Source organism: Dermochelys coriacea, chromosome 15 (genome assembly GCF_009764565.3).
Source record: "Dermochelys coriacea isolate rDerCor1 chromosome 15, rDerCor1.pri.v4, whole genome shotgun sequence".
NCBI lineage: Eukaryota > Metazoa > Chordata > Testudines > Dermochelyidae > Dermochelys > Dermochelys coriacea.
The window spans coordinates 10,617,306-10,629,911 of record NC_050082.1 but is presented as its reverse complement, the minus strand read 5'-3'; the positions used below and the strand labels follow the sequence as shown (position 1 = coordinate 10,629,911).

General features: G+C 46.6%; 1 protein-coding gene across 1 annotated transcript; it reads right to left on the bottom strand.

Moving 5' to 3' along the window:
• Positions 1 to 12,485, bottom strand: ACADS (acyl-CoA dehydrogenase short chain). The gene is made up of 10 exons (XM_038372820.2): positions 12,361 to 12,485; positions 11,549 to 11,712; positions 7,747 to 7,896; positions 7,409 to 7,520; positions 6,892 to 7,043; positions 6,259 to 6,429; positions 4,528 to 4,665; positions 4,152 to 4,247; positions 1,827 to 1,883; positions 1 to 633 (listed from the first exon to the last, which is right to left on the bottom strand). Exons 1-10 carry the CDS (start codon positions 12,404 to 12,406, stop codon positions 481 to 483), a joined length of 1,239 nt encoding a protein of 412 aa, XP_038228748.1. The 5' UTR covers positions 12,407 to 12,485; the 3' UTR covers positions 1 to 480.
• Positions 12,486 to 12,606: the final 121 nt, after the last annotated feature.

Genomic DNA, 12,606 nt, shown 5'->3' with positions numbered 1-12,606 from the left:
CAAGGTCAAACACTTGGAATTCATTAGTGAGCAATCCGAGGAGGTAGTGTAACAATCATTCTGGGGTAGTGCAACCAGATCAACACAATTTTAGAAAATATAGTCCACATTCAGGTACTAAAATAATACTTTGTGTCCTGCCTGTGCATTGTACCCTCATCAGGCCTTTGACAGTAGGTATCCCCATAATTTCATAAAACTTCATTACCAAGCATTCTGAGGGGAACTAAATCTTAACTAGCAGCCAGTAAGGCTAAAGACTGATTCCATGGATTTTGTAAGAGAACAGAGTTGAAACTATACCTGCTTAAAACAAATTGGGCCACACTTAGATGCTGCTTCTCCCTTTGACCCTTACAAAGGCAATTCAATTGGATTGGTCAATCCCCTTTCTCAAAGAGGGAATTTCCACTTCATTTCATCCAGGACAAAGGCTAGGAGCAGTGGTTATAAAGGCACTTAAGTTGATCTCACTCTTCTTCACCCACGATATTCCTTCAGCAGTTGCCCTGCTATCACTAGTCTCTGGATCTCACTTGTCCCTTCATAGATTTCTGTGATTCGAGCATCCCGGTAGTGGCGTTCTGCTGGCATTTCTGTTACATAGCCCATCCCTCCCAGGATCTGGATGGCCTGAAATAAAAGCACCAATTCTGATACAAGACTCATTGCATCATCCCACCAAACTAGTAGGCTCCAACAGCTTCAGGGGATGCTGCAATCCTCATATGAGTGACCCTAGTCTAGTAGCAACCACAGGGAGAAGAGAGAAGGTATATCAGTCATGCTGGCACCTTGTGAACCCCTTCTCTGTAAATGGTAGAAAATATTAGCATTTTTGGTAATTGGAACTAATGTATGGCCTCCCCTTTCCCAGTTCTGTGCATGGCTCCAATGGAGCCAGTTTTGTGTTTGTTAGCAAAGCTGAAGCTCAGCCTGCCTAGAAGTCCAGGCCATAGATGCCAATGCTGGGATCGAAAGGCTTGTTGATTAGGTGTCCAGCATACCCTGCAAGGAGCATGATGCAAGATTGTGTAGTACCAAGGACACAGCCTTGAGTTATTCACCCTCCCTGTAGCTGATAACAGCATCAGTCACTGAAGTGGTGTTTGGGTAAACAGTAGCATATTTCACCCTTGCCCTGAATAACTCTGCTTGGGCTTCAAGTCTACCATACAGTTCTAGGCCTAGCAGCTGAAGGGACTTTAAGCACCAGGGCCAGAGAGGAATTCTTTACAGCAGAACATGGTGTATATACAAAACTTAGTTCCTCAGCAAGAAAGTTAAGCTCTGTAATAGATACTTAATTTTAGGCTTGGAAGGATTGTTTTTAAATGGGTGATTGTGCATTTCACCAACTGCTTAAATATTTTCAACAATAAAATAAAAATGCTGCTTGAAAACTGTTTGATGTAAGGATATTTACTTACCATATGTTGACAGTTAGTGTTATAAAGCTTTATAATGGGGGTCCATGAGCTGTCAGCCTCCACCCCAAACCCCACTTCACCTCCAGCATATATAATGGTGTTAAGTATATTAAAAAGGGGTTTTAATTTATAAGGGGGGGTTGCACTCAGAGGCTTGCTATGTGAAAGGGTTACCAGTACAAAAGTTTGTCTAAACGTCAGAGTTGTGGAAAGTTAAATAGATAAACAGCTATTACGCATCAGTTTAACAGTCATATTTGGCCAAGCCTACTTATTGTAATCCAGAGAGGGAAGGCTGGACAAGCTTATCCCCCAGGCTCCCCTTGTGTGTTACAGCAGGAGCAGAGACCACTCTCAGACTAGCCTGAGAGAGGTGAAGAAGAGAGAGATGGTTACCTGATGGGAAATGGCAGTTGCAGCCTCCGATGCAGCTAGCTTGGCCATTGCAGCTTCCTTTAAAAACAAAGATACTTTATAGAATGTATATAGCAGGGCACCAGTATCAATATTCATGCACCACCTGAAAAACTGTGTATGTGCACATGAGCCAGAATTTACACCCTCTGTGTTTAAATGTACTTCTCATGATTGAGCATTCATTGATAAGCCAGATTAGAAGATGCAACTGGAGCCAACCCTGGTGCTGCTGGCAGATGTAAAAAGCCAGCTGTCAGGGCTTTGGCTTATTGGAACCTTGTTTAATTATTACATTGTCAGTGATAAGGTAGGTTGCAGACTGAATGATTAGTTAAGCAAGCATGCCTACAATTATACTCACATTCAAAGATGGAATGGTGTATTAATGGGTGATTAGGTCATTTACATCAGAATGCAATACAGCCTTATTCTATAACATAATGGTAGCTCCTAAATTTAGGATTTTTTTTTAAATAAAATGCATGGTAATGGAGAGGTTTAATGTTAATTAGTATGTCTGCCATCTTTTGAATGGCTTTTTTACATTAAATATCTGAACCAATATTCTTTTCATGCTATCACAAATTTTAAAAACCCTTATAGTCAAAGTGGCACAACATAGCTCTGGGTCTTGTTCTCCATTCTGCTGTCACCAACTTAATTTTACACAAGCTAAAAATACCTATAAACAAGATGGGAAATTGTTTAAGTAAAAATTAGGCTTCACTACGTAGCACTTTATGGAAGATGGGTATTGCCATACCAGATCAGAGCAATGGTCTAGAGGAAGCTGTTGTAAAACCTCATTACACAGTTATGTCCAAAGGAGTGGTTTCTGCCTCATTCCACACAGGCTTATGCCCTGAAGCAAAAAGTTGTGGCAATTTATCCATGTTATTTTTACAAACCATGCTAATCTCTTCACAACTGTATTTAAAAAAACAACAACAGTGAGGCCAAAAGTTTTTCCCTATATTGTACTGTTGTCACAAACCCCAGACCAAAAAAAAAACTTCCTCCATTTGTGTACTTGATTCATTTGACAGCTCAAGTCAGTTTCTCCTATTCTTGTGGGGTTTTTTAAACAGGGCAGGGGAGATCAGGAGCAGCAACAGAACCTGAAATTTAGTCAAAGTGCATAATTAATTACCATTTTCAGTTTGTTGGCTGGAATTTGCACAGAAACCCTACAATAGCTGCTGTGGGATACACACAGTAGATGACCAGAGTCCTTAACCTGCCCTCTGTCTAGGGGTTCATTCTCTGACTCTCCATCTCAGCCAGACATACAAAGAGATACTACCTGGGGGGCCCTCACATCCATGCTTAAACTAGCAAGCATTCTAAGTGAGCTCTCCTCTGGTGATAGCACAAGTACTGCCTTCTGATTAGTGCACCTTAATTTACAGGGCAGGGTTTTTATCCCAATTGTCTAGCACCCTTCAAGGGCAGCATGTATAGACATAGCTAAGCTAGCTCAATAATAGCAGTGAAACTACATGGGATAGCCCTGGACCATCCATGCTTCTGCTATGCAAGCTCACTTTGATCTAACTATGTCAATGCTAGCTCAGGTATGTCTACATATGCTGCAAGAATATCTCCCATGCACAGAGATACTGAGTTTCTGCATGCCTGGGACATGAAGCTCTGGAGTTACTCATAGGACTGAGATAGGGAAGCCAGGGTCAATTTGTGAAATTAAAGAATGAGCTGGAGACTAGCAAGACCTCAGCATTTTAGGTGATCCAAGGTATAACTAGAGCAACTCCTTCATGTGTTAACCCTTCCAAGTCACCTACTGAATCACCCCTTTATAAAAAAAAATCTTGCACCTGTCACAAATGCTACATTGTGGAACAGCTTAAACAGCGGGTTTTTGGAGAAGGAAACTGGGTGCAGGTCCCAGATCCAATAACAAGGCCCAGTCTCAGGAGGCCATCATGTTCATTGAGAGGGAATAGTGCTTATGCTCACTTTGCTTTGTGGACAGAGGATCTCAGTTGTCAAGGTTATCACACTACACCTTTCAGTGGTGGTAAATTCTCTTTGCAGGGAATCCTATGACCTGGCCTTCCCCCTGACTGCTTTGGGCATAAGAGACTTATACAAGGGAGATGCCATGTAATGTTTAGTGCCCTCTGTTAGTCTTTTTCTGAGATTAACTAAACACTGGAAGATAAAACCATAGGAGAAATCTCATGTTGGCTAGGGGCTGGACCAGATAAACCCTATTGAGTTAAGATTCTATGCATATCCCTCTCATTGCTAGATCAACAGCAGATTACAGAAAGCAGGAACTACCTTTGTATAGGGTTTCCCATTGTCCTTCAACATGGCTGCTCTCCAGGTCAGCAGGCGAGCGCTCTCCAATGCCAGCGCCATGTCTGCCAGCTTGAACTGCAACAGACAAACATGTGAGGGCAGAACTCATTTGCTTCACACTCCACATGTTTACAAACCTCTCAGAAACCCAAAGCATCCCCCCATAGTAACAGGGAAGTGCCCAAGCAACTGAGCCAGACCTGTGCATGGAGGCAGGTGTAAATCTAAGTTGCCTGCACACATGGTGTCCAGAGTGCATTACCTTCCCCAGACCAGGCCAGCTACCATGCTAATGCAGCAGTACCCTTCTTATCAAAACACTCAGTTACTGTCACAGGACTCTATTAACCCATACCTGAATAGCCTGCAGCTTAGAAATGGGTGAACCAAAGGCCAGCCTCTTCTCAGCGTAATCCACAGCACAGTCCAGCGCTCCTTGAGCTATTCCAAGAGCCTGTGAGGCAATCCCAATCCTGCCCGAATCCAAGGTTTGCTGAGAGACACAATTACACATCTGTAATGTCAGTCACACCATGGGCTGAACGGTGAATATACCTGTATGAGCTAGCAATCTGCAGTCATGTTGGCACCCCCGGACAATCCCACAATGTATGAAAATAAAAATCCTCAGTATATTTAGGATATCCCAGATAGATACTGAGATCAGAAGGGGAGAAAGCATGACAGAGGCAAAAATAATCTAGCAGAGGAACGGCTGCTTTGCAAAGAAGGGGGCGGGGGGGGGGGGGAAGTAAAGAGAAATTAGACACAAATTAAATCTAGTTTTGTATCTTTGTTCCCCCTACTTCTATAAGCAGCTCTAGTTTGTGTCTCTTTCTGGAGTGAACACTGTGGCTAAAATTTCCCAAAAGGACAAGTGATTTTTGAGTGCCCAATTTGACACATCTTAGAGGGACCCAATTTTCAGAAAGTACAAAGTTCCGATCATCAGGCTCCTTTAAGGCATCAAACATAACACTCCAAAAAACAAATTGCGACTCACTTCTGAAAATCCTGACCCAAGACTCTCTCAAGAGACAGCTCACTCCCTTATTCTGAAGGGGAACACAAGCCCTCCTTCCCTAGCATGTACTGAAGTGGGTAACTAGTTAGAGGCCTGTTCAGGGAGGCTCAGCTTTGTGCTAGGTCTCTCTCACACACCCCAGCAAGGTACTGGCATCTTTATAACCCCCAATTAACTGATTTTTCTTGGAACAATTCCAGCACTGCATTTCATGTCAGTGTTGCTCCTTTCTTGTTCAACCAGGCAGAATTTCATTCAAAAAAGCAGCAATTTGCAACACTGCAACATCTTCTGTAAATGAACATTGCTAACCCCACCCCATAAAGAGGCCTCTTTACAAGAAGGGGTCCCAGCAGAAACCTCCACATCAATCTCAGGTGTATTTGAAATTTAATTCCAGAATAACATGTCCAAAAACTCCCTCGCGCTGAGACAAGTCTGGGGATGGAGGCAGAGACCTACCTAAATCAAGGTACTGATGGCAAGTGCTCCCCAAGCCCTCCCAATTTTTGACTTTTATGACAGCCTGGGAATGAGTCTGTAGGAGTCAACCTTTAGTTGTTATGCCAATCCTGCTTGGAGCTAAATCAGCTCTCCCAAAAGTTCAGAAGTCCTGATACACTGCACATAATGTTCCCCAGGCATTATCTTCATTGTTGTGCCAAGATTTCAGTTCCTCGGAAGTCACATATGCTCCCCAAATAAGATCCAATCTAATCTATATCTGGATGAACTCCAGAAGGTGTCCTCTCTGCATCAGCAAGGTATGAATTTCTGCCTCTCTTCCATAGAGGGAATTAAAGAGAAGCATCCAAAAGGCCTTGTGTGTTTCCCCACAGGCAGATCAGCAAATGGTGGGAGGGGAGGCTCTCCCTCAGCTTCATATCTGCTCAATTCCTACACCTGAAGATTGCCAGATAAGCTCCACAAAGGCAAGACCTACCAGTGGTGCTCCTCGATTGTGAAGAAGGGGTCACTACACACACCATTGGCTGAACAACAGTTTATATGGATGTAGTCTTGCACCAACCCTGTCTTCCCACAAATCTAGCTGGCTCTCACCATAGCAATTTTGAAGCCCATCCCCTGCTGCCCCAGCAGATTGGCCTTGGGGATCCGGCAGTCCTCGAATATCAGATTGGCTGTGGAAGAGGCTCGGATTCCCAGTTTGTCTTCTTTCTTCCCCAGCGAGAGTCCAGCTGTTGGCATAGGAACCAGGAATGCACTAATGCCCTGCAATCAGATCCAGGATCTCAGAATTGCCTCCAACCTCTCATCATGCAGCTGGGCAGAGCTCTCCTAGGAAGCACATGAGGCTAATCCCAACTCACCCACCCATCCAACTGGCCATGGGAAGGGAGTGGGAAAGAAGAAAAGTGATGGATCAGAGGGGAGATTAAGGGTGAACAAAATAGTCCTCCCTGCAATAAACTCTGCTCCAGTGTCTCTCAGATGACCTCAGAGGCCCATGGGATAGGCCATCCATCTACACCCCCTCTGGCAGCACTGCATCCCACACAGCCAGCTCCCTTCTGAGGGGACACAGGCTTCTCCCAGCTCTTCGTTCTGACTCCACAGTCCAATGTAATCTCATGGAACCTTTTACCAAGTGTTCCACGCTTCACAACCCCATGATGCGTGCTCCACATGCTACTTCCAAGAACTGCATGGAAGGCTATGAGCCACTGAGCTCACCTTGTGCTTTTGGGATTTGTCTGTTGTGGCAAACACCACGACAGCAGAGGCATCCCAGGCATTGGTGGTCCAAGCTTTGGTGCCATTCAGGACCCATTCATTGCCATCCAGCCGTGCCACTGTGGAAGCAGCTCCAGCATCACTGCCATTTCCTGAGCAATGCAAAACAAAACCCACGTATTCCTGCTCACTCATATAACCAAAGGCAACAGAACCAATAACTTCTGCACCAGGGGATTGGGCCTGGGGCTCCAGAATTGTCCCTCCCCACGCTAGCCAATCATGGCACATCTAGTAACAGTGACACATGCTTTACTAGGGGCAGCTCCATCTCCCCTCTGCCCTCACAGAGCCACAATAAACCAGGAGTGGAAATGCCATCCCCTCAGAAGCTTCTTTCACTCGAAGCTCCCACACCCATTAGAGTTCTGCTCCCTGGCTGACATTACAAAGAGGGAAGTTTACAAGGGGAAATCATTCTCTGCCATCAGCCCAGGAACATTAACATCTATGTTACCTGGTTCACTGAGGGCAAAGCACCCTATTTTGTCTCCGCTGGTGAAGGGAGCAATCCACTGATGCTTCTGCTCTTCAGAACCAAATTTCAGTATTGGACCTAAATACAGAGACTTCAAGAAGACAGAAGTCATGTTAATTTACCCTGCAAGAAAAAGTGAACCAACTCCTCCCAAAAGTCCAGCACCATCATGACCAGGACCCACCCTCCAGGCTCAGCAAAGGCAAATGCCATTCCCCATTAGCACCAAGATTCACGCTACTCAACTGGCAGAGTAACCCCTGGCTGCTAGGACTGGTTCCACACACCCCATTTCTCAGACAGCGGGAGGGTCTTACATTATTGACACTCATGATGACACCTGTGGATGCACAGCCCCTGCTGATCTCCTCAACAGCGATGGAATAGGCCAGGTAATCAAGCCCTGTCCCTTTATACTCCTCCGGCACATCCATGGCCAGCAAGCCAAGGGCACCCATCTTCTTCACCTAGACAAGGAGAAACGGACAAGTGAGAGGCCTTGTCTATACTGCAGAGTTTTGTCAGCAAAAGGCAGCTTTTGATTGCAAAACAGTGGAGGTGTATACACGGCAATGCCACTTTTGGTGACAAAATAAAACCACCTCGACGAGAGACATAGGGCTTTTTGTGCAGAAGTTTTGTCGATAAAGAGCCAGTGTAGATGCTGCCATTCGTTACGTTGATATAACTGGCCTCCCCCAGTATCCCACAATGCCTGCTATGACCACTCTGCCCAGTGTTTTGAACTCAGCTGCCCTGCAGGCATGCACACTTCCCTTTCAAAACTCCAGGAAGCTTTGACATTCCTCAGCCTGGAGAGCTCTTAGAGCTGCTGAGGCAGCCGTGGGAGAACTCATGGGAGAACTCGGAGGGAATCACAGAAGCGCAGGCAAGCAGAGCAGGTTGCTGGGGGGGGGGGGGGGGAGAGGTCCTCCTTCCCCAGAATTGGTTGTTCAGGCTGTTGTCTGAACTTAAAGAGACAGCATGCCGAGACACTCTACCCCCAACACACACTCCATTTCTGTCTCCCCCCCCCCCCCAAAAGCACTTCAGTTGAAAAATGGCTGGCAATCTGGTAGGATGCCCATGGAACAACAGGATTGAGAAACCTGCATCGTGTGATGCTGAACCTGCCCCATGAAGCATTGCAAACCTTTCCCAAAGCACAGTGCGGCAAGTTGCAGAGTGGGATAGCTACCCATAGTGCACTGCTCTCTGTGTAGATGCAAGAGCTAGTAGCATGGATGCATTCTGCTGACACAAGGAGCATAGTGTGGACATGCAACCGCGGTTTAATAAAAGTGGCATAACTTTTGTTGACAAAACACTGCAGCGTAGACCAGGCCAGAGAGTCTCTGCATCAGTGATGCCCTGGCAAATCCCCAAGTACATACGTACAGCAACACACAGCCCCACCCTCATGGGTGCACTTGAGCTCATGCATACTCCAGATGTGTTCCTGTTCGTTCACATGACCACAAGCAACAGAAACCACCACTTATCGGAGGCCCCTATGCACATACTAGCTGATCCTTGCATGTCTGGTACTGCAGCACGTTCTTTACTGGGTCAGCTCCTGCATACACAGATGTGCTATAAAGCGTACACAAAGGACACACCTGCTTTTGATTCAGTTGGGGACTGATCTTAACAGTTGCTGAGCAGCTACAGCTCACAGTGACTTCAATAGGAATTCTAGATGCTCAGAACTGATGCAGCCCTTACTGATTAAGGGTATGTTACCTGAGGTTGACTATGCTTATTGTCACATGAGGCAAAGACTAGCCCTGTTTTAACCAAAAATCACTCTGAACCATAATATTAGGTTATTCTCACACACCCCAGCAAAGCTCTGTCATTACACTGTACAGAGGTGATTGAGGAGAAATCTAGCAGATCCAGTCCTTGCAACTATACCTTGAAATCTTTCACTCTATTTATACTGCATCCTAAAGGTCCTTAAGAAAAAGGCTTTTAGTTCACAGGAAAGCAATTTTAGTTGTCACACTGAAGTTGTCTTTACAAGGAGTTAATTACCACCAACACGATTCAAGATATTCCCCACTCTGGGGTACCCAACATGTTCTGCCTTCTCAATCTTAACCTCTTTGGGCAATAATTGTGTATGTATCTTGTACGTTGCTGAGCAATTGTCATGGTTTAACAACAGGATTGATCTTGTATTTTAATGACACTGCCAGGTAATCTGGCCTAACATTTAGCCACTGTAAAAATTAAACTATTTGAAATCTAGCCAGGACCTTCTGTTTATTCCCACAAAAACTCTTTTGGGATTTTTAAATAAAAAAAGTTCCCCTTGCCTGTATTTGCCTCCAAAATACTGTGGCCGAGCCATTATATGAAATCCAGAAAGGGAGACTATAAAGTGATCATGAACAAATGACACTGCCTAATTTTATATTTAGTGCCATAGAATGAAATAGAAAATGTTAATAGCATCAATGGGGGGAAATAAAAGTGAAAAGATGTTGACTAATGTAAGAACCTCAAGGGTGATCAGTAAACCAGGGGTGGATACTCATTTTAATTTATTTTCTTACAGTATAACATGTTAGGTGGCCAGTGACTCAACCTGGGAAGAAAAAATGTGCCTTTTATTTTGTGTACACTCAGTTTGAAGCCTGTGGGCTAAGGCAATAATATTTTGCTTTCTAGGACAGCATGTTTGATCATTAACAATCTAGTTATTGTTTTAAGCCATCCAACTGCATTGGTACTGTAGCAAGAGATGGCGGAGCTCTTTTCACAAAAGTGAAACATCTAGACACTGGTACACTGGAACCTCAAACAATCCCTTCCTGCTTCTAACGGTCAAGAAATAAAATGTGCAGCTTCTCCTTGGCAAGATGATTCTCTTGGTAGTTTTCATTCATTTCATGAGCTGAACTATGCTCAATACATGGACGTTTTATTGTTATACACTATTTTGCAGCAATATGTGACTGGTCTCCTCTTTACTAAAGTGTTTTATTGATTTTCCAAGTCAGATGCGTCACATGCTGTATTAACTACAGCAGCCCTGGGGAAAGTCACTGGGAGAGAGGAGAAAACTCAATGGTACCAAAAGTCCAGAGGGGAAGACGCAGAAGGGCAATTAACATGTACAATGGCTGGCATATTTTATGGTTTTAAGGTAAATAACAGTGTGTCCTACAGGTAGTACAATATAACGTCTGAATGTACAAATGCTCCTGACAGAATCCCTTGTGTACAACTCTGAAGCTTTGGTTTATCAGGCTGATTTGTGCACTGGTCACATACAGAGACACCATGACACCAAGGAGCTGGAGAACAGCGTACTCAGTATGATGCATGAGGCAGCATCTGACATGCATGATCCAGATTTAAACTGAACATATGCTGAGCTCAGGGCTGGGCCACCTGTATCTATAGGGAAGCATGTAAAGGTCACGCCATGTATTGGTGAGGCTGTGGCACACAGTTGTAAGAATGGCAATACCAGGTCAGACCAAAGGTCCATCTAGCCTAATAACCTGTCTTCTTACATTTGCCAATGCCAGACGCTTCAGAGGGAACGAACAGAACTGGTATCAAGTGATCCATCCTTTGTTACCATTCCAGCCTTCTGGCAAACAGAGGCTAAGGACACCATCCCTGCCCATCCTCGGTAAAAGCCATTGATGGACCTATCCTCCATGAACTTATTTAACTCTTCTTTGAGCCCTGTTGTAGTCTTGGCTTTCACAACATCCTCTGCCAAAGAGTTCCACAGGTTGACTGTGCATTGTGTGAGGAAATACTTCCTTTTGTTTGTTTTTAAACCTGCTGCCTATTCATTTCATTTGGTGACCCATAGTTCTTGGGCTATGAGAGAGTAAATAACACTTCCTTATTTACTTTCTCCACACCAGTGATGATTTTACAGACCTCTATCATATCTCCCCTTAGTTGTCTCGTTTCCAAACTGAAAAGTCCCCGTCTTATTAATCTTGCCTCATATGGATGCTGTTCCATGCCCCTAATCATTTTTGTTGCCCTTTTCTGTACCTTTTCCAATTCTAATATATCTTTTTTGAGATGGGGTCAACCAGATCTGCACACCATCATCCCAACCCTTACACAAATGAGCTCACTCACCTGTTCATCAGGAAAGCGGTGCTCCTTATCCAGCTGAGCAGCAATAGGAACCAGTTCCTTCTCAGCAAAGTCCCGGCATGTCTGGCACAGCATCTGGTGGGTCTCTGGTAACTCCACTGTCTGGTACACTGTGTGCAGCTGTCGCAAGCACCCAAAGGTCAGGGCTGGAAAGTAAGGGGAGGAGATGAAGGGGATCCCTTGCTGTCATGCCCCTAGAGCCAGGAAGTCCCAGCAGAGAGGAATAATAGTCCAGCAGTTCCATATTGGCCTGGGACTCAGGAGACCCAGGTTCCAGCCCTTCCGTTAACTTTGGGCAAATCAGTCTCATCCCCCCCCCGTCTGTCCCAGGGGCCGTGAGGCTCAGCAGGTGAAAGGTTGCTAGACGCCAAGATACCACGGCGAGGGGCCCTACCAGTCCCGCCACAGAAGCACCACAGGTGAAGTACAGCCCGTCGTGGGGGAGGGGGCCTGAGCCTCGTCCCACTCACTGCAGCCGGCTCCTGCCCCTTCCCACGGGCCCAGCGCCTGGTAGCGACCGGGCTGGTCAGGGGCCGGCGGGGCTCCGGGCTCGGCGCAAACTAGCAGCGCCGGCAACCAGGACGGGGCAAGTGAACCCCCCCGCCTATTCCGGCCCGCGGGCGCGCTCGGGAAGCAGCCGGGCGGGGGCGGGGCAAGCGGCCGCTGGCTCCGCTCCCACTGGCGGAAAGGTGAGGGAGGCGAGCAGCGCGCGCGCGCCACTTGCCCCGGGCCCGGCTCTCCAGGCCCCCCGCGCGGGCCAGGCAGCCCGGCCCCTTCCCGCGCTCTGCCCCCACCTCGGGCCGCAGCGCTGCCGCCCCGGGCGATGAGCGTGGCCGCCATGCTAGGCCCTAGCCCGCTGCGCCTGCGCGCCGACCCGCGCCAGATAGGCTCCCCTCCGCGTCCTTAATATTCATAAGCCGCTTTCCTGGGCGGAGCCGGGCGCGCGAGGGGCCAGGCTCCGCGCTCCTCTGTTCCGGCGGCCGCGGCTGGGGGGCGGGGCCGGCGCCGCAGCGGCTCGTGCTGGGCAAGGCGCGGGCGGG